The sequence below is a fragment of the Phalacrocorax carbo genome, chromosome 11 (genome assembly GCF_963921805.1).
Source record: "Phalacrocorax carbo chromosome 11, bPhaCar2.1, whole genome shotgun sequence".
Lineage (NCBI taxonomy): Eukaryota > Metazoa > Chordata > Aves > Suliformes > Phalacrocoracidae > Phalacrocorax > Phalacrocorax carbo.
In genome coordinates this window covers 1,795,642-1,815,622 of record NC_087523.1, presented here as the reverse complement: position 1 = coordinate 1,815,622, position 19,981 = coordinate 1,795,642, and the positions used below count along the sequence as shown (strand labels likewise).

The 19,981-nt window shown below is 58.6% G+C and overlaps 1 protein-coding gene across 1 annotated transcript in view; it reads left to right on the top strand.

Annotated features, from left to right (window-relative positions):
• The window catches only part of EFNB1 (ephrin B1), a 53,803-nt gene that overhangs the window by 14,070 nt on the left and 19,752 nt on the right, over positions 1-19,981 (top strand). Inside the window, exon 2 of the mRNA XM_064462796.1 lies at positions 16,961-17,238. Within this exon, the coding sequence (XP_064318866.1) occupies positions 16,961-17,238 (278 nt within the window). The remainder of the gene's footprint in view (positions 1-16,960; positions 17,239-19,981) is intronic.

Below are 19,981 nucleotides of genomic sequence, written 5' to 3'. Positions count from 1 at the left end.
CCCATGGTTCCTACCAGTCCTCCCCATCCCCATCGCTACCCGTGTCCTGGCACGGGCGCCAGCCCTGCGTGCATGTCTTAATGACATCGAACAACTGGAGAGTCCTGTTCAAAAGGCGAAAGTAGAGGCTTGCTTGGGAAATCTTGGGGAAGGGAAATGGCTTCTTGCAACCCAAGCAGGCAAACCATGGGCGGGCGGGAGGGCCCGGCTGCATCCCACCTTCCTCCCCCGGCAGCTCCGCGGGGAGGGCCTGCGTTTGATCTGCTCTCGTCCTTTTGATCCCAGCCCTTGTCCTTGGCATCGTGTGTTTGTGGAGATGTGGCCTCGCCATGAGTCATCCTCCTTCCTTTCTGCTGCTGCTTTTTTATTTTTCCCTTTTCCCTCTCCTAAGAGGGCACTCACTAAAAGGAAGCAGCATATTCATCCAGGAAACAAGAGCACAATAAACGTACGATGCTTGTAGTTTAAAAAGCGCCTCTGTCGTGGTTGTCGCTGCTGCTTTGGCAAGCTGGGGATGAGGGGTGGCTAGGGATGCTCCCTGTGCGCATTGGCCCCGGGGTCTCTGGTCCCACCCAGAGGTAGGGAGCCCTTGGAGGGTGGCCGGCCTCCTCTCGCTTTCCCATGTGCTTGCGTGCTTCTGCTTGGCAGCCACGGACCCTGCCGAGGCGAGGGGAGGAGAAACGAGGACAGCGCTGCTCCCCGGAGAGAAATCTGACAGGTCGGGGGGCTGGGAGGGGAGAACGGGGAAGGTCGGTCGGCGCTGGCATCCGCATCCCTGTGCCGTCGCAGATGATGGGTTGCCCAAGAGGAGACCTGTCACTTCTCATCTGCGCGTTGCCGGCTGAGCCCGTGGCTGGGCTCGCGTCCTCCCTGCGCCTCCCCACTGCCGCGTTCGCCTTCCTTGCGTTGCTGTCATTGCACACCGAGCTGTCGGCAGTCTGAAAATTTACTGCTTGTATAAAACCATCAAAAAATACCCAACTGTTAGTCAGTAAAAATGGCAAGGCAATTGCAGGGAAACTTGTTTCTTCCTCTGACAAACCTCTGAGTCAGTCCTTTAATCTCTAATCTAGGTTTATGGTCATCTTTATTGAAATGCTGGGCTCTGTGAAGGGTTGACACGTATGACCATCATAAACCAGGAGTTATGGGAGCCCAGAATTGCCTTGATGGTCCAAGTGTCTGCAGGAAGCATTTTTAAAATCCGTAATCGGGATTTATTGGCCATCGTGGCTGAAACTGTCAGTAGAAAATAAAATAATCAGCCCAGGACTTAGTCCCCCCGCCCCTTTGGCATTTGACTCCTTCCATATATTCTTAAATCATTTTGCGTCTCGATGATGTACTTCATCCCCCCAGTTAGAAAGGCATTGGGGTGAGGGTAGGGTCCAGCCCTGGCCGGTGCTGGGTGTCCCCGCTCCCATCCCTGGCCGGGAGCAGGCTCCCCGGTCCTGTCCCATCCCCGCGTGCTCTCCTGCCACCCTGTCCTCCCCGCCCTGGGCCGGCTGAACGTCTCCTAGTTGGGGTACCACAGTGCGTGGGGCGGTGGGCCCATCCGTGGCAGCCCCGCTGCTGTGGAGGGCGTGGACGTGGGGGACACGGAGCATCTCGGCCGCTTTCTCGCCTGGGGTAGCTGGGTTGTAGGAACGACACGTGCTTTTTGGGCTGATTTTGATGTTAAAGATGTCCGTAATGGGAAGTGTATGCTGTGGAAAGGCGTCCTCCTTGGGTCGGTCAGGAAAGGGAGCAGAGAGGCTCCTTGCGTCCGCTTCTGGGAAATGGAGACTGCCAGGACCTTTATCGCTCAATTTCCATCGCGTTACAACAGTACTGACACCGCGCACGAGGCCAACAGCACGTTCTTCTGCAAGGCAGCTAACCTGTGCCCGAGCTCCGCCTGGGCGGCGGGGCCGGTGCGGGGCTGCCCTCCCGCTCCGCTGCGCCGGCACGAGCAGCCCCAGCGTGCCCGCGGCCCCGCTCGGTGCCAGAGCAGACCTCAGTGCCCCCCTGTAGCTTCTCCTTGCCGAGAACCTTGGTGTTAAATCCCTTCATTTTTTTTCTTTTCTTTTTGGATAAACCAGCCCAACGTTCCCCCTCCCCACTTTTTTTCCCAGGCTTGAGCCGCTTCTGTGCTTTGCGGTTGTTCCCCGCCGCTGTCCGGGCTGTGGGTGCGGAGCGCTGCTCTCGCCGGTGCACGGCCTTTCCCTGCTCCCGGGTGCAGGATACGTCCCGTGCTCCAGGCGTCCGGAGGCAAAACCCTGCTCCGGCCCCGAGCGCCTGCCTGGCCCGTCCCCGTTATCTCCAGCAGCCCTTTTGCTCTCGGCTAACCTGCAGCCGCAAGCAACTCCCGACCGTGCCGGGTCTGGAGTTAGCCTGAAATAGGCCGCTCAGGTTGATAAATACCTCTGTTTCAGTTTTGTTTAACAAATATCTTCTTTAATGGCAAAGCTTTTTGTGAAGCTTTCTCGTATTACCATCGCGCTTAATCATGAAGGGTGACTTCTAAAAGTAGTTTTTTAAAATGCCAGTTTTTATCCAGGTTTTAAAATTGAAATTCATTTTTTATCCAGAGGCAGGATATAAATGACTCTACTAAAATTAGATTAATCCTAATAAGAATGTCAGTTATCATTTCTGAATACATTAAAAATTTTTTTTGAAATTTTACATGCCTCTTTAGCTATAATTGCTGGTGTAATTTCTTACACAGACATGGTGTGTCCTCACGGTTGACAGAAATACTTAATGCAGTGTCGACACCGCAGTAAGTTCCAAATTAGTGCGTCGCAGTCGCTGCAAACGTTTTGAACTTTTTCCTTAATAAGTCAAAAAAAAAAAAAAGAGAAAGCACCTTAAATGCAAAGCAAAACTAGATCGCGTTGAGCTCGTCAGAGTAAAGCAGGACAGTTGGAGGCTGGAGCCCTTCGGGGGGGCCTTTTGTGAGCTGGGAGAGGGCGTCAGAAGGGGAAGGGGGAGCTGAGGGTCCCGGAGGGGCTGGGGAGGCTATTTGGGGTCCGGCGAGCGAGGGCAGGTCGTGGGGTTTGCGTGGAGCGGGGGCGAGTCCTGCCCGGGGGCCGGGGGCTGCAGGGCAGGGCTGCGGCGGTTCTGCAGCAGTGCTGGGGCTCACTTGGGGGTTTTTTAAGGCACGGTAATTAAACCCCCTTTCCTGGTGGATGCCCTGAAACCTTCGCTGCCGGCAAGCGTGCAAGGTGGGTGTTTGATCTGTTTGCTGCCGCAGCTCCGGTCGCTTCGGGTGCTTGGGGAGCGGGTTCGAAGCGCGCCTGCCACCCAGGCTGCAACCCTCCGCAAACATCTGCCGGCAGCGTGCGTCCTCTCAGCGCCCCGAAACACCCCCGGCTCTGCGTGGTGTGCGGCCGGGGGGATGCCGGGGGGGCGGTGTGGGGCAGACCCCGCTGCCGGCAGCGGCCCTGCGTGTGCAGCGGGTGCGTTGCGATAAGCGGGTTGGCAGCATCACCCCTTTTTGGCGCGGTGGCATCGCGGGGACGGGTCCCCAGCCCGGTGACAGAGCGTGCGGTGGGGCGAGGACCGCGGCCGGGAATGCCGGCGCTAGCGGGATTTTGGGGCAAGGCTCTGGGGAATTGCATCTGGCAGCAAAGCTGCGGGGGGTGGGGGGGGTGGGGGGGGGCGAAGTGGTTGGGGGGAGACTTCGGTCGCTCCTGCGGCATCCCGTCGGCGTTCTTCCACGCGCGTGGGTGGCAAGTCGGAGGTTTTTGTCGCGGGGGGGAGGATTGGGAACGCTCCCCGTCTGCAGGCAATTGGAAACTGCTGCGTGTTGGGCCGGGGAGCGGGGTGGCAGGCTGGGTGCTCTGCCCTCCTCCTCCTCCTCCTCCTCCCTAGGCCCAAGGGCAGGTTTATTTTTAGGTTTAAAACCCGAGGTTTCCTTAGCGCCTTGTTAAAGCTCCTGCTGGGAGCAGGGACCGTGTGCCCGGGCAGGGTCTGGGAACATCTCTGGGGAAGGGGCCGGAGAGGAGCACCATTCCCGAGATCTCCGTGTCTGGCAGCGTCCGTGACACCCGAGGCAGCAGCAGGCTTTCTGGTTCCTCTCCTGCGCCTGTTCCCAGTAGGAGGTTGTACATTTTATTAAAGTTCAGCCGTACGTGTATCTGGCCTAAAAATAAAAGCAAGTACAAGCCAGATCTCTTTCGGCAGGAGGAGAGGCTTAAACCTGACACTCTTGTGTTGTGCTGGCCTCTCTCCCGGCCCCTCTCTCAGCTGCCGCTGTGCTGACCGGCCCTGAACTGGGTAAACTGGGAGCAATGGAGGGGCAGGCAAGGGGGGAGAGCACGGGGGGTCCCAGCCTCTTCCAGTGGTGAAGCCTTTTGAAGGTCTTTCTCTTTGCAACAGCCTGTAGATACGTGGAAAACTGGGGCTTTTGCACCTGAATGGGACCTCTCAGTGAAGAGGGAGTGTGGGCGGCAGTAGGAAGAGGTTTTGGGGAGAAAAGGGGCAGTTTTCTTCCCCGCTGAGTGACATCTAGGAGCATGGCCTGATGTGGAGCCTGGATTCAGGCTTCCTTGCGGAGCTTGCTCACCAGGCTTCGGTGACTGCTCAAAGTCTGCGCGCAGGAGGAGAAAAAGGGGAAGAAAAATGATCTTTTGAGGTCTTGTGACTCATCTTTAGCTTTTTCTCCCAGACCTAAAGCAGAGCCATCCACCCCCTGGTGTGGGGCTGAAGGTCCTGTACGGCCAAGTGCAGCGTGACGATGATAGGGCTGACTCAGAGGGGAGGAATACTGTGTGACCTGGTTACTGGGGCAGTTGTTGCTCGGCGGTGGTGGACGGCTGTTGGGCCGGTTGTACGCATGCACCTCGTTATAATGGAGCGGTTAAGAAGGTCTTAAGTTAGAAGGCGGGCTGCAGTGGGGCGAGTTCCCGGTAATGACACGAGGGCTGAGGGCTGGCGATTTGCAGCTGCATGGGAAGATGGCACTTCCAGGCTGAGCCAGAATGACAGAACTCGTTTGGTCACATCTGGGAGCCGGGAGATCAAAGGGCCCCGGCACTGAGTCACGGCGGCGCGGCGAGGGGTGACGCGGCTCCCCAGGGACCAAGGGGCTGGCAGCCGCCACCAGCGGGGCTGGCGAAACCCGGGAGACCTGTTGGTGCAGGGCAGGGCATCCCGCAGCCGGGCTGTGGGTAACCATCTGCAGGGTTTTCTCCTTCTTCCCTGCCCAGTTCCTCATGTTGGGTTTAATCTTTCAAACCACAGCATTGCTTCCCCCCGCCCCGGGGGTGAGCCTGAGCCCCAGCCCTCCCGGGGACCTGCTTGCAAGCGGGGTTGGTGCACGGGGACCATCGGTGGGATCTCTGGGGATGGAGGCGCAAGCCCTGGCACACCATGGGGGGCTGCTGGGTGCCAGGGGAAGGGGCTTCCCCGGGACCTGGCTGAGGCCAGGAGGTCCCTGCTCCTGCTGCTGCTCTCTGGGGCACGCATGGCTTGTATTTTTGTGGAAGTTCTCAGGAAACCAGGTGAGGCTGGTTGCCCCTCTCCCTTGCTTTGGAGGCAGCCGTGTGAAGCGGGGAGCCGAGGGGTTTGGGGCACACACACACCCGTACCCCTGGGGGTGCAGCAGCAACAACTTGCAGCACTTGGTGTTGGCCGGGTCAGGGTGCGGGAGCGCACCCCTCCCCTGTCCTGTGGGGACCCAAGCCTGGGGAGGTGGCTGGTTTTGGGGCTCCCAGCTGAAAAATGGGTTTGTGGGGGCGCAGGGTTAGCTGGGGTGTCAGGTCCTGGCGTGCAGGGATGAGGCGCAGGGAGGAAGGGGCTTCCTCTCGCCCAGGGTCTAACCGCAGGCTGTAACTTCATCTCTTGGCTGTTTGCTTTCAGTTCATTTTTTCCAAGCGAGTTGGAAATGTGAGAGGTGGGAAGGGGGGGGGGGAGCGTCTTCAGAAAACGCCGGGGTTGGTGTCAGGTCTGGTGGGCTGAGCACCCCCCGCCCGCCTTCCCCTGCGTCCCCAGTCCCGCGTTGTGGAGGGCTTCGATTTGCCTCCTTTCTGTCCGGCGGGGGATTAATCTGCATGACAATTAGCCGGGCTTGGCGGGGAGGTCTTGCTCTTGGGTTCCTTGGGCATATTCCTGCCGCTGCCGCTTTCCCTTCCAAGTGGGCGCCCAGCCGCCGCTGCGGCCCCTGCCAAAGTAATTCTTTGCTTTGGAACAGGGAGATGAAATCTCCTCTGTCTTATTTCGGAGGGGTCAGGGAAGGAGTGGGAACCCCGCTGATCCAACCTTGTTCCCTTTTAACCTGCCTCTCCCTCTCTCTCCCCCCTGGCCCCTCGTCCTCCGGATGAGTGGGGCTGCAGCCAGGGCACGAGCGTCCAAACCGAAGCAAAGCCGAAAAACACACGGGGGCCGAGCGGGGAACCTGATCCGCTTCCGTCAGATCGTTTAATATCTGCAGCATCCAGCACTCGGGGTTTGGGTTTGTGCCGCTTCTGGTGCCGTCTGGCTTTTGCAATGCCTGCTGGAGTGCCGGGCTCCGCTCCTTACTGCTCTCCTGTTTCCTTGGGGGTTTTTGGGGGGTAATTTTTTTTTGGGACGGTGGTGGCGGCTGCAGCATCCAGCTTTGCAGCATCCAGCTGCCAACCTCTGGACAGGGAGCCGGGGTGCGGGCAGGCGGAAGGTGAGCGCTCGCTGCCCGCGCCTCGGCCCCCGCCACTGCTGCCCGCGCCTCATTGTCTCACTTCTCTCTCCATTCCTACGCCAATTAAAGAGCCGTGTTGCCATTCATGGCCCTTATGGTTTTGTTCAGTTGTCTGTCAGCTCTTGTCAAGCCCTGTCCCCTTCCCCTCCCCCGTTTTCAAAAACAAAACCCCTGACAAACCCCCCTTTGAATCCCCTCTTACCTCACTCCCAGCGTGGGGCCCCATTGATGGGAGATGCCGGCGGCGGCGGCGGGGAGACCGCTCCCCACGCTGCCTTTGTGGGCCACTGGCAGCCCCCCCCCCGGCCCCCAGCCTCCCCGCTTCTTGACAGCATTAATTAGATAACTCGGCTTGTCTTTATTTCTCCGAGGGGAGGTGCGGGACGATATTACTTGAGGGAGAGAAATACAGTGCGCTTTTTCCCTTTATTTTTTTGGCCAACCCCTTGGGTCCATCGCTGGTGGAGTTGCTTCTTGTGCTGAAAAATAATGAGTGTGCAGGGGTGGGTGAGGGGTGAGCCCGGGGGACCCCCAATGCTCCTTATTCTGCCCGAATGGCGTCTGCACCCCGGGCCGCTGCTGGTGGGAGCCTGGGGACCCCGGAGCCACACGCCACCGGCTGCGGAGAGCGCTGCAGGTGGCAGCAGCAGCCTGCGCCAGTGGTCTGGCCCCAATTAAATCTCCTCCAAACTCCCTCAATTACCAGCTCTTTTTAATTTTCTTTTATCCCCCTCCCCTCGCAGGCTTTGGATTAATATCATTTGTTTACGTGCTTCGGGTGCAACATCTGAACGCACAGGGTGCTGCACGGAGGTGGGAAGGTGGAGCAGCACGTGGCTGTTTGCGTCAGCGCCTGGCCCCTGCAAGGGCTATGAGCCTTCCTCCTCCTCTTCCTCCCCCTCGGTGCACTGGGGTGGTCAGCAGCCATCCCCTTAAGGGCTGGATGAGCACTGGGAGGCGTCCTGGCCAAGCCTTCACCGAAAAACATTCATCTTTTGGCGGGTGCTTCCCTTTGGCAGCGCTCGGCCCCGGCGCGGTGGTGGCGCTGGGCTGGGGGTCCCCCATTGTCCCCCACTGGCCGTGTACACCTTCTCCAGCTGCAGGGGAAGCAGCGAGCACCCGGGCAGGGTGCTGTGGGGAGATTAAAGCCCCGAGATCCCCATCCTGAGCAAGGGAGGTGTAGCAAGTGCGAGCGGGGTGCACTGGGTGGCTCGAGGGCAGTGGCTCTGCTATCGCTGGTGCACCCTCTGGCCTCTGTGGGATGAAGCCCGAGGCCACCCAACCTCTGCTGGATGTTTGTGGGTGGCCAATGGGCCACGACTGGGAGGGGACGGCAGAGCTTTCCCCCCAGGGTCCCAGCCTAGCTGGGTGCTTGGGTGCCCACCCCCCGGTCAGCAGCGCCCTGGGTTCTCCGGCGGCCGACCTCTTTGGGGCTGTTGGCAAGTCTGGGGCTCGGATGCTCTCCGGCGGCGCGTACCTTTGCCACGCTCTAATTACACGGACGGCTCGAGGAGAAAGCCCTTCCCACAGCCCTGCCGCGGCGCAGGAGGGCTCTGAGTCACCGGGGCCATCCTGGCTGCTGGCGGCCGCGGGGCCGGGGACGTCGCCGGCTGCGGTGGCAGCCGCCGGCCGTGGGCGCCGAGGTGTGGCCGGCACTCCGCGACACCCATCCCTCCTTTCCCGAAGTCTGGCTGCTGACCCGTTCTCTGCAGCATCCTTGATGGCTGGAGCCCTCCTCTGCTCGGTTTCTTCTTGGTTGGTGATAACCTGGGTGTAACCACTGCTGGAACTGCCTGGTTTAAATGCACTTGAGAGCAGACTTCTGAGCTTGGCAGCAGGAAAGCCGGCACAGAGGGCAGAGCAGGCTGGTGGGGATCGTCCTTTTTCCTTGGTGACCTCTGCTAGTTGTCCCTCACGTGGACATCTGCTGCGGCATCTGGTGCAGGGACGGTAAAAGCAGAATCCGTCCCGAAGGACTGCACTGGGGCTTGGTGGGTGGCTTTTTTGGCTGAAGAGCACCTCCACTAGTGGAAACATGTTGGGTGGTCGTAGCAGGTGAAATTCTGAGTCAGCCCTTGCTTGGTTTTGCTCTAGATTCCTTCTCCCCTAGGGGAAGAGGTCTGTGCTGGAGACCAGACCCTTCTCCAAGCTGCAGATCTGGGAACCTTGGTCCTCCTCCTAGCTTCCCGTTGGAGAAAGACACCACGGTTGTGTGTTCATGGTAAAATAGGTTCTCTCTGGTCTTTCTCCATTTGCTAATCGGGTACAATTGGGCTGTCCCCCTTTGCATTTTGTAAGGGCTTGGTCTTTAGAGCTACAGCAGTGACTGGGCAACTTCTGAACAACGCTCAAAGAGGCGTGATGGGATCTATCCTGTTTCCCAGCCGGGGCAGGCAGCTCCACGCTGGGTAAGAGAAGATGCTCACATGGCCTTCAGTGATTGAGGCTGGTCGGGGGAGTTACGGTACGGAGAGCTGAGCGTGAGGCTCGTGGTTACTAAACGTCTGTGTGGAGCCTTGGAGTGTCCTCCTGGCCTCACCAAAGCCACCGGCTTCCCTGCGGAGAGATGCTGGGAGCCGAGTCAGGGCTGAGGCTGGCGCTTGAGCATGGACTTGCCTCCACCATCTTGAGCATCATGCCTCTTTCTGGGCAGAGAGGGCTATTTTGGTTTCATTTCCCCCCTGCAGCTGCTATTTCCTTGCCTTCTGCTTAATTTGAACCCCAGCTTGACCGTGACCTGGAGTCGGTCACGGTGCAGAGCTTACCGGGGTGCCTGTGCCGGGGGGGACACACTGGCTCATCCATCTCTTAACTTCATCTCAAAAAATGGCATCCCTGGCAAGTGGCGGGGGGGGGGCACTTTTGGGTGGGGTGAGTGCTTTTACCAGCCTGTACTGAGCCTTACAGCTGATAGTAAAGCAACAGGGAGGTTTTGGGGAGCCTTGGTGTTAGAAAATGGCATCCCCCTGCGGGGGGGGCGGGGTGGGTCGGGGTGCGGGTTGCCATGGCGACCCGTTTATGCCTCACTGATGCGTCGTGTAAATCCGTTTGGAAACGAGAAGGGCCTTTTGTCTTTGGCAGGGTTGAATGGGCCTCATTAAACCCGAGATGTGGAAAAAGGGCCTTAGAGTGCGCCTGGGAGGGGGACGGGATGGGACGGCCCCGTGGGGCAGCTGCGGGGGCTCAGCAGAGGTGGCTCCCCCTGCCTGGGGACAGCGAGGAGCTGGGGGGGCTGGAAGGTGCTGCTGTGAACAGCTGAAAAATATCTCTTTGAGCAGCCAAAGGAGTGAAGGAAATATGAGGCTGTTCTCAGAGTTACCTGAAATGGCCGGGTTCTGTCCTGACCACCTCGGCTCCAGAAGGATGCAGCAGAAATAGAAGAGGTCTGCAGAAGGGCAATGAAAATCGTCATACATAGATTAGCAGGGGGAAAAAGAAGATGGAAGGCTCTTTTTAAAGGAGACTAATAATAGAAGAGCACATAAAAGAAGTGGGATCTAAAAGTGAGGGGATTCGCGTGCTCCTCTTTACCCTCTCTCGTGGTGACGGATAACTCGACTGAACAAGCTGGAAGGCGACAGATACAGATGGGAGGCAGAGGAGAGCAGAGAACCTTTTTATTCAAGTTGTAATTAACTTCCTTCCACGGGATACCTTTGTTCCCAAGAACTTAACAGGAGCTGAAAAGGAGAAAGGGTCCTGTGTCTTCGCGTGCCGGCACTGCTCCGGGAAAGGGCTGCGGATGCTGCTGGTGTACTGGGATGGTGTACTGGGATGAGGTGGGCGTTGGGTTAAGTACGTAATTCCTGTGTGTTAATTGTCCTCGGCGCACGAGAGGCGAAGTGAGTTGGGTGGTGGGCTGCGGCATCCCGTGGGCTTGGCCGGGGACCCCCGTGTCTGCGGGCAGCCCAGCCCTGCCTGCGGTATCGCCGCGAAGTCTGCCTCGTCCCCACGAAACGGGGTATCGGATGCACGGGGGACCGTGCGGTTGTCCCTGTGCGGTTTGTTCTGACGGTGCTCTCTGACTTCAGCCACGGCAGCGGAGCTGTGAAGGTACCACTGTGACGGTCCCAGTATTTGCTGCCGACCCCTTGATGTCTCTTGCTTGGTGAAACTACGGGTTTTGGCAAACACGGAGGTGGCTGGGCATTGCTGGAGGAGCTTCGGAGCGACGGCCGGAGCGCGAGCTCTGGAGGCACCCTCTGATGGCTGGAGCATGAGCTGGCTCTGTGGCATCGGGGGGTCTGGAGGACTCCTCCGGCAGGGACAGGACTGATTTCTTTTAGCCAGTGGTTGAGCGTCCTGGACAGAGTGAGTCCCCTGTGCCTGGGCAGCTGGTGTGTCCCGGAAAAGCCAGTAAGAATGAGGCAGAGAGAGGCAGGCATTTAATTTTGTGTGCAGCTGGGCATCGGTGAGGCTCTTGGAGGTTTCACAGTGTTTTCCAGGAGAACACACCCAGTTTGTACACAGAATTTTGGCTTTTTTACTGGATCTCTTTAGCTTGCAGAGCCATTTCCCGTCCCTTTTTTGAGGTGGGTCCCCGCTGGTGTGAGCTGCGGTGGCTCCTGGGAGCTGTGGTCCTGCTGGAAGGGCCCGTGTGCCGTGTTGGTACGGAGAGCTGTGCCAGCGTGGCCTTCAGCTGCCCAGGCACCGGGAGAACACACAGCTAGAAAATGCTGTATGCGCCTCGCTCTGCCGGGCATCGGCAGCCTTCCTGCAGCCTTCACTGCCAGAAGGAGATGTCCTCCATGTAAGATCCAGTTATTTTTGGATTTCTTTGAAGAAAACAGCATTTAGCATATGTCATCTTGTATGTATGTCAGCATTAATGCTTTAGAGCATCTTCTCCAAGGAGGATATTGCTGTTAAGTGTTGTTCTGTTTTCTGCAAAGCCTGAAATAAGGTGAGATGCATCGTGTTTCGTGGATATGGAGAAAGCTTATGCTGCCCCAAAGATTTCGTGGTTTACATGGTGCACGGAGTGCCTGGGCTTGGGGGGAGAGAGGTTGTTGGAAAGCGTGTCAACCTATTCTTTTAAAAAATTATATTTTCAATGAGTTTATCACTCCTGTTGTCCTTAAGGAAGAGCTGAAGGACTGCTACCATGTTTGTAAAGGTGCCGGATACCCTACCTGCAGGCCGCTTGTGTTTGCAGCTATTGCGGTGAACGTGTTAGCTCGTCCACATTTAACCGTGACCCGGTCTGGCAGTCCGTGCGTGCCCGTGGGGAGGAGAGGAGCCTGCGTGGTGGGTACCCGTGTGTGGAGGTGGGAGGTGTCATACGCAACATGAGTCCTGAGCTTGCTCCGGCCACACTGGCACGGTTTTCCATCTTACCCTGTGTTCCTGGGCTTGTTGAGCCTTCAGCGGCGCTGGGATGGAGCAGGTCATCCCTGCGCAATGCCCATTGGGGTCTGCCGGTTGCAGGAACGCCACTGCTGCCGGAGCTCCTTGGCACGGCTGGCGTCCCACGGGACAGCCCAGGAAGCCGTGGGCTTCTGATCTGGCAGGCGGTTTGCTGGGAGCCCCACCACCCTCCCACGCGGCGGCTGCTCCTCGAAGCTGAGGTGTGAGCTTCGGGGTTGCCGGTGGAAGGACAGCGTCTCTCTGCCTGTGGTTGCACCAGGGGTCCTGCTCATCCTCGGTGCGCGGACCCAGCCGTGTCGGGGTTGGACCGAAGGGGCAGCCGGCGCTGTGGGGCCAGCCTGTGCTCACCGGGGGAACGCGGCGGTGCGGCTTCAGCTCCTGCCTAGCTCAGCCCTGGACCCCAGCCAGCCCCACTGCGTATTTCAAGGGATTATCGTCTCCTATCACCCCATTCCTCCTCCTCCCCCAGCAAATCACCTCGGTGCACCCAGGGTGGCTGCCTCTGACACCAGGCACTGGCCAAGCCTATGCTCCTTCCAGCAGGTCCCACTTGTAGCCCCCAGGTCACTCCATCAAGTCCCACTGGAGCTTTTTTTGGAGGCCTGAGCCCTCTGTCCTGGTGGGGAGGGGCCTTCCCAGTCTGCAGGGGGTTGGGGGTCCCCGCCAGCGGCCCCCCAAAAGCTCAGGGCAGACAAGAGGCTGCTCTTAAATCCCATCTCTCTGCTCCCGCATCCCGGCATCCCGCTGCCAACAGAGCTCCCCTTGTTTACCCAACTCGGAGGAATCGGTTTACAAGGCTCACAAATACCCTTTTCACCTTTCCCATCAGAAAACACCTCCCGAAACAATGAGGAAATTGGACGCTGCCACCTGATCGCTCCCAAGGAACCTGCGGGGCCGGGAGCTGCTGGCCAGAGGGGCCAGGAGCTGGGGGCCAGGGGTGCGGCGGCAGGGATGCCTGGCTGGGATGCTCCTCGGCGGCCGGCATGGCTCTGCGGGTGGGCAGCCGCAGGTGCCACCCAAAAATCACCTTGAGGGGCTTTTAAGTGATGAAGCTGCCGCTAACCGGAGTGGAGGCCAGCGCTCCCCGCCTGGCACGCTCTGCTCAGCCGGGTGCAGCTTGCAGCACCAGCAAACAATTTGTTTTTTAAACTTTAATGGCTGTAGTTAATCTTTCCCACCACCTTTGACACCGGGAGAAAGGATGCTGAGATGTTATCTGTGAGCTGCTAACTGGTGGTAGATGCTAAATAAATAAAACCAGAGCCACTGTCCTCCCGAGTGGTGGGAGAGGTGGAGGGTGGTGGTTCAGGGGGGAAGGTGTGTGCGTGGGGGGACCCCAACGGGTGCCATGGGTGGTTGGGGTGCCAGGTGCCTCCTGACGGGCTTCCACGGCACGGCTCCAGCGAGTGCTGTGCAGGATTAGCCCCAAAAGCGCCGGGCACCCGCCGGCGGGGCAGTGCTGGTGGGTCTGTCTCCTTCCCATTGCAAGGGGCGTGCTGGGCGGGGGCTTGCTGGGGCAGCCCGTGGGCAGGGCTCCCCAGGAGCGGGGTCGGAAACGGGGGCTTGGGGAGGTTGTGGCTTTGAGCAGCGGTTGTCCTTGGTGCCCTGCTGCTCTGCTGCACCCAAATTCGAGCTGCCTAATAGAGTGCGTGTCTGGGGCCGTTCCCAGAGCACGTTATTATGCAGGTGTCAGTCTTAGTTTCAGCATTAAGGTTGAGTTGAATTTTTACGTTTCTTTCTTTGCCTCCCCACCTTAGAACAGGGAAATCAAACTGTAATGTAGGGAGGAATCAGTACGTGCTCTGAGGGCACGATGAATTTCTCTATTAATTTAAAAGGAGATCTGTTCATTCTTCCCCGTTAGGATAAATTTGAAGATGTGTCCTTGTAAAGACAAGTCAAGAGTGTAATTCTTTTTTGCCTTCAACAGTCCTTCTGAAGGACTTCCTCATAACCAGAACTTGCCATAATACTGCGTATGGGCAACTTGTGACAATTTTTGGGCATGTTTTTAATCTGCTGTTCTTGTGACAAATGTTGCATTTCACCGTCTGTATTTTAAAAGAGAATTTTCTGGAGAACTGGCTCCTCTTGTGATGGGGACGGTTGTCAGTTGGCCGTCACAAGCCATTGCTTGTGACAAAACAACATATTTTTGGGGAAAAAAAAATCTCAGCGTGCGGTTAAGAGCTCAAAGAGCAGTGGGAGAGGTGTTACACTTCAGGGGTTCCTCGTCACCGCTCGTGCTGCCTGGCCTCTCGGCTGGGAAACAGCCCTGCTTTTAGGGAAGAGAGGGAGGACACTAAGGGGGAAGTGGAGGAGAAAAAATCAGGGAAATTGGAGGACAAAGGGTAAAACGTGTGTGTGCAGGCAGGAATGCGGCTGGCAGGGAGCAGCAGCCGGAGGGAGCACCCCCAAAAGCCCCGCGCACAGCTCTGCCTCTGCATGCAGTGAAGCCTGCTCTGGCCGGTGGCTCTCTTGCTCGATGTTCGTGTAGCTCATAATTTTATCCGTAAAACAAATAAAACAAACATAGTCCTCCTTTCTGAATTTTCTAGGATGAAGAAGTGCCAGCAGGATGTGGTGCTGGGACGTTCTCAGCTCCCTTGATTGCTTTATGGCCGCTCCCCTGCTTAAAAATCAGCTCGCCCCGATCCCAGGCGGCCGTGCCGTCAGCACAGGCTGGTGTCGCGTGGACCGGTCGGTTCGCAGGTGTTGGCCGAGGCTTTGGCCAGGGAGGTGTGATAGGGCCTCCTGGTATGGAGATGGGGGGTGGATAGGAGCCTTCTCGTCCCGCTGGGGCGTTGCAAGGCATCTGCTTGACTTGTTTGTGGCTTCCTGTTTGGCATCTTCTGGGCAGGAGGGAGCTGGCAGAGGCTGGAGGAGGGAATTTGAGTCACTTGGGAGTTCTGTGCCAGAAAGCCTCTGACTCAGCCCAGTCGTGGAGAAACGAGTGTGGGATCCAGCTGCCTCTCGGGGTGGGAACCCGTGAGCGAGCGTGCAAGTGTTCACTTGCGCTGCATGTCTGCGGCCTGGCGCGGGGTGGGGAGGGTGAGCGAGGGGAGGGAGGGGCAGGGGCTCCTTTGCATCTCCTGCTGCACGGCAGGCTCCCGGCATTGCGTCAGGGCTCCGGCCGTGGGTGGGGGAAGCCTTTATCGCTCCAAAGGCTTTGGAACCGGCGTGTTGGCCAGGGGCCAGCTGACCTAGTTGGTAGCGTTCAGGCAAAGCGCGGCTCACCTGCCGGCAGCGCCGGGGATGGAGCCGGGCTCTGCAGCGGCGCGGTGCGGGTGTGCTGCCACCCATCACTTGCTGCGTCCTGCACAGGCCATTTAGGGGTTAAATTTCCCACCCTTTCGGCTGCTGCATTGCCTTCTTCCAGAAGTCATGACTTTTACAAAACTCAGTCGCTCCCTGCAAGCTTGGGTGGCTGCTGGAGGCAGAGCTGCCGCCCGGCAGGGAGGACGGGGCAGGCAACCCACCCGCATTCAACTCCCGTGTTCGGACCAGCGTGGGCGAAGGCGACTGTACCCGCTGTCCGTGTGTCTTGCCTCCTCTCCTGGGGCTGGGCAAGGGCGGGCACCGGGGCTGGTGGAGAGGTGCAGCTGATGGCTGTCTGTCTGTCCTGGCCATCCGTCCCGCTGCTACAGCTGGCACTGAGCTCGGAGCCTTTGCCAAGGGCATCGGGGTGTGCGTGGGCTCGGGCTCCACCTGCCTCCTCCCAGCCCGGTCGGTTGGCGTGCAGGTCTGCTGGGGCTCCTGCAGCCAGAGGCCTGGAGCCTGCCCTGCTCGGGCACTGGTTTCAGCTCCGTGGCTTCTTGCTACGACTTGTACCAGAGCCACGGAGCAGGTTGGTCTTGTGTTTGATCTTCCTTCCGTGGTGCCTGCAGCCTCAGCCGGTGCAGCTGGCTGGGGGGAGAAGGTGTCCTCGTGGCCCCGTCCGACTGCTGGGGTGGGATGGGGCAGGGACCGGCCGTGCCCGGGCGCGGAAGGGACGTGCAGCCTGCCGAAGCACACGCTTCGGGTTTTGCCATGCCCAAATTACACGAGGCAGCTGCAGCAGAGATAACTTTGCAGGAACATCCATTCCCACCTTATCTTCCATCAAGAACGTGTTACGTTGCCTACATCAAAGTAGATGTTCTGCTGCTTCCCTCCTTGTTGCCCTAATCCTCTACTTCACACTGGAAGAAAAAAAAAAAAAAGAAAAAAATCAGTGTGTTGCTCCACAATAATGAAATCGGAATGCTAATTATCAGCATATTGCCTTCCTTCCCTTCGCAATGCCCTGCCTTCCAGCCCCAAATAGCTTTCCTCCCTCCTTGCTCCTCTCCATCCGGTCCTCCCACGCTCCTGGGCACGCTGTTGAGCCTGGCGTAGTAGAAGTTGTCCTGCAGGATGCTTCCCTCCTTTCCATTTAAGGACAGGAATTCCTTGGGGAGCCAGGGCGTGGAAGGGTTCCCTCCCTGCACCCCGTTGTCAGGACTTCTCCCCATGTTTAATTATCGCCTGTCCCTGCAGGAACCTCCTTGCCTGGCTGTCGGGCAGAGCCACGGCGTCTCCAGCCTCCAGCCCGCCTGCTCCGCAGCCCTTTGTGGGAGGACCCCATTCCCTTTTGGGTGCCAGGCTTGGGTTTGGGAAGGGCGCTCACCCTCGTCGTGGCAGGAGGGCTGGGGAGCGGGACTGGACCAAGCGAGCCCCTGATGTTGTTGGTGGGAGCTTGCAGCGGCTCCGTGCACGTGCAGTGGTGGTGAAGGAAGAGGAGAACTTCATTTTGGTGTCAAAACTCATCTTGTGGCAAGAAAGCAGCCGAGTTTAAGCACAAAATAAATAGTGTGAAAGCGGGGCTCTGCACGGGGCGGGACGGGCTGACGCGGCCCCCGCTGCCTGCACTCGAGCGTGTGGCTAACCTCTCGCCCTCCTCTCTTCCAGGTTCATGACTGGGAAGGGGCTCATCATCTACCCGGAGATTGGGGATAAACTAGACATTATCTGCCCCAAGGCAGAGCCGTCCAAGCCTTACGAGTACTACAAGCTGTACCTGGTGAAGAAGGACCAGGCAGATGCCTGCAGCACCGTCATGGACCCCAATGTGCTGGTGACGTGTAACCGGCCCGAGCAGGAGATCCGCTTCACCATCAAGTTTCAGGAGTTCAGCCCCAACTACATGGGCTTGGAGTTCAAGCGGCAGCAGGATTACTTCATCACATGTGAGTCGCCCTCCTCTTCCTCGCCGCTGTGCCCGGCTCGGGGGGGCCGCAGGGGCCTGGAGAGTGTCGCCGGGCGCTTGTTCGCAGCCTGGCCCGCGCAAAGAGCTGACACGTATGGAAAATATTTCCTGCTGGATGGGAGAAGGGAGAGGAATGTGTCACCGGCCGAGCGGGTCAGCGGCCTGACTCTGGCTGCTGCGCTGTGCCTTGTGCCCACGGCCGGGGTCAGCCCTGGCACGGAAGGGCGGCGTGTGTCTGAAGCACCATCACACCCAGAGCTTAATTTTGCTGCCGTCTGCGTCTGAGGCTGGAGATGTTGCAGGGCATTTCTTGTAGGGCTTTGCTCTGGGGAGCTCCCTGTGGTGCAGTCAGGATCGGGAGGAATGGTGACCGAGGAGATGCTCTTCCTCCTCCCCGGATGCTGCCTCCAAGAGCAGCCCTGGCAGCGGGAAGCCGCCGGTGGTGTCCAGTGCTTGCTGTGGTCTAAATGGCTGTAGAATTCTGTATACTGGCTTGGTCACCTTGTTTCTCAGCATAGCATGGTTTTATGGAGGGGAGGAGGGCTGAATTTTCTCAGAGCCTGTGGTCCCTGCGTGCAGGGGAGCATTGCATGGGGATGTGTGCCTGTGCTGGCCCCAGCACGGATGGAGGGAGGGCTCCAGGGAGCTTGGCCCTCCCTCAGCAGCTGGGCTTGGCGATGCCTGCCGGCTCGCTCCTACCCTGCTCGGCTTCTCCTCGACCTTGCTGTTTCTGCCTGGTTCGGTGCATCACGTGCGAACCCGCGGTGGAGCAGCTGGCAAAGGGCACGGTGGCCACGGGGCTCGTCTCTCCCCTCGCCGTCACGTGCCGTGGGCTTGCCGGCGAGCGGCCCCGTGCAGAGGTCAGCCACTCGCATAGGAGGCGAGCGCCGAGCCGTGGGAGCTGGTGCTTTCCAGCTGGTAAACAATGTATTTTTAGCCTGAAATCTTTGTCCTCAGAGGGGGAGGCGAGGACGTTGCAGGCAGCTGGGGGCAAGAGGTGTTGTGTCGTAGCACGGTGCCGTGGCGATGCTGCCAGCCTGGATTTCCCCAGCGACAGCCCTACCTGGGGCTGGAGCTGGCTGTAGTTTTGCTGCAGAATAGTTTGATTAAACCTGGTGCTGAGAAAACAGGCAGGTCAGCCCCGAGCCCACCGTTGCATCCTGCACCTGAGCACAGGGTGGTAGCAAAGGGGCTTGCGTGGGTTTCTGGTCACCTGTGCCTGGCACAGCGTGGCTGTAGGGGGGTTGATGGTTGGGAGGACTTGGCGCAACAACCCACTCAGCCTGCCCGGCACGGCGGCGGTGCCAGCAGAGACCGCGGGCTGCGTGGGCCTGAGTCACCCTTTGACGGGGCCGGTCTCTCTCTCTCGAGGCTCTGTCACCCTCACTGGCCAGTTCTGGGACCATCTGCCTGGTTTCACTTGGTGGGGTCACCAGCTTTGCAGCCGTCAGGGGTGCAGGCGACTCTGGCTGAAAGCCCAGGTGCCCTGGGGATGGGCTGGGGATGCCAAAAGCTCTGGCACAGGTCCCCTGCAGGCTCCCGTCTCCCTTACCACGAGTAACCAGGGCTGGCACCAGCCTGGTGGCTCTGGGACCCCGAAAGGTCAATTCTTTTGCTGTCCCTCAGCTGATACAAGGCTTAATTCAACAGTAAGCTTTCCCTGCAGTGAGCAAAGAGGGGGGAGAGGGGCTAAACGCACAGCCGCGAGCCTGCCTTTTGTATGTCGGGCAAACATCTTGAAGCACTCGGTCAGCGGCTCCTCTGTGCTCGGGGGTCAAGTGCAAGCAGCAGCACGGTTGCCAAGCTAACGAGGGCTGGAAACGGGGTCCTGCCTTGCACCCTGCTGCTACATCCCCTGGGACCCTCAGGCTGCAAATAGCCCCCAAAGACAGATACGTTCCCTGGAATGAGCTCAGGAGCCCAACGCACCGCTGGGGAGGAGAAACGCAGGGGTCCCTTGCATTGCAACGCAGTCTGGCAGGAAGGTGCGGGCAGAGGATTTACCAGGCTCTGAATTGCACAAGTTTTAAGGAGCTGCTTTGCATTTCACACGAAAGCTCTTGCTTAAGTTAAATCAACCGCCCGTAGCTTTTGGTGGCGTTTTCACAAGCGGCCGACAGTGTGCTGCCGAGTACAAACGCGGCTCCCCAAGGGCCCCCATGGCTTTGAGCCAGTGCCAGCTCCCCTCCAACGCTGCCAACACACCTGGGTCACCGTCGCTCCGGCTCGCTGCAGCTCCGACAGGATACGCAGCCGGGATTTTGCAAGCTGCTTGCAAAATCCCGGCTGTGCATCCCATCGGAGGTTTGGCTGAGGCTTTTAAACTCATTGCATTTTTGCCCAATCTTTTTCTCTGTGATTCTGCTCCCAGCAATGTGGATCTTCTCCCATATCTAGATGTTTCTTCTATATTTGTAATGCGATCCTGCTTTCATCCCAAGGCAGGGAGAACTCCCAAGAGGCTGCCATAAAATCCTATTTAACCTCTATTTTCTGATCCCAGCCTCCCATTGCAGCATCTCGGAGCCTGTATAGGGCTGGAATAGGAATGCGGTGAGCGGGGTGCTCAGAGCATCCCTGTGGGGTCCCCCGTCTCTCCTCAGGGGGCCAGCAGTGCTCTCTGCCCCCTCCTTGGACCGTTTCTGACTTTAATTTCTCTTGACTCCTCTGCGCTTTGAAGCGAGCCCCCTCGGCGCTGGGAGCGAGCGGCCGCTGCCAGCTGA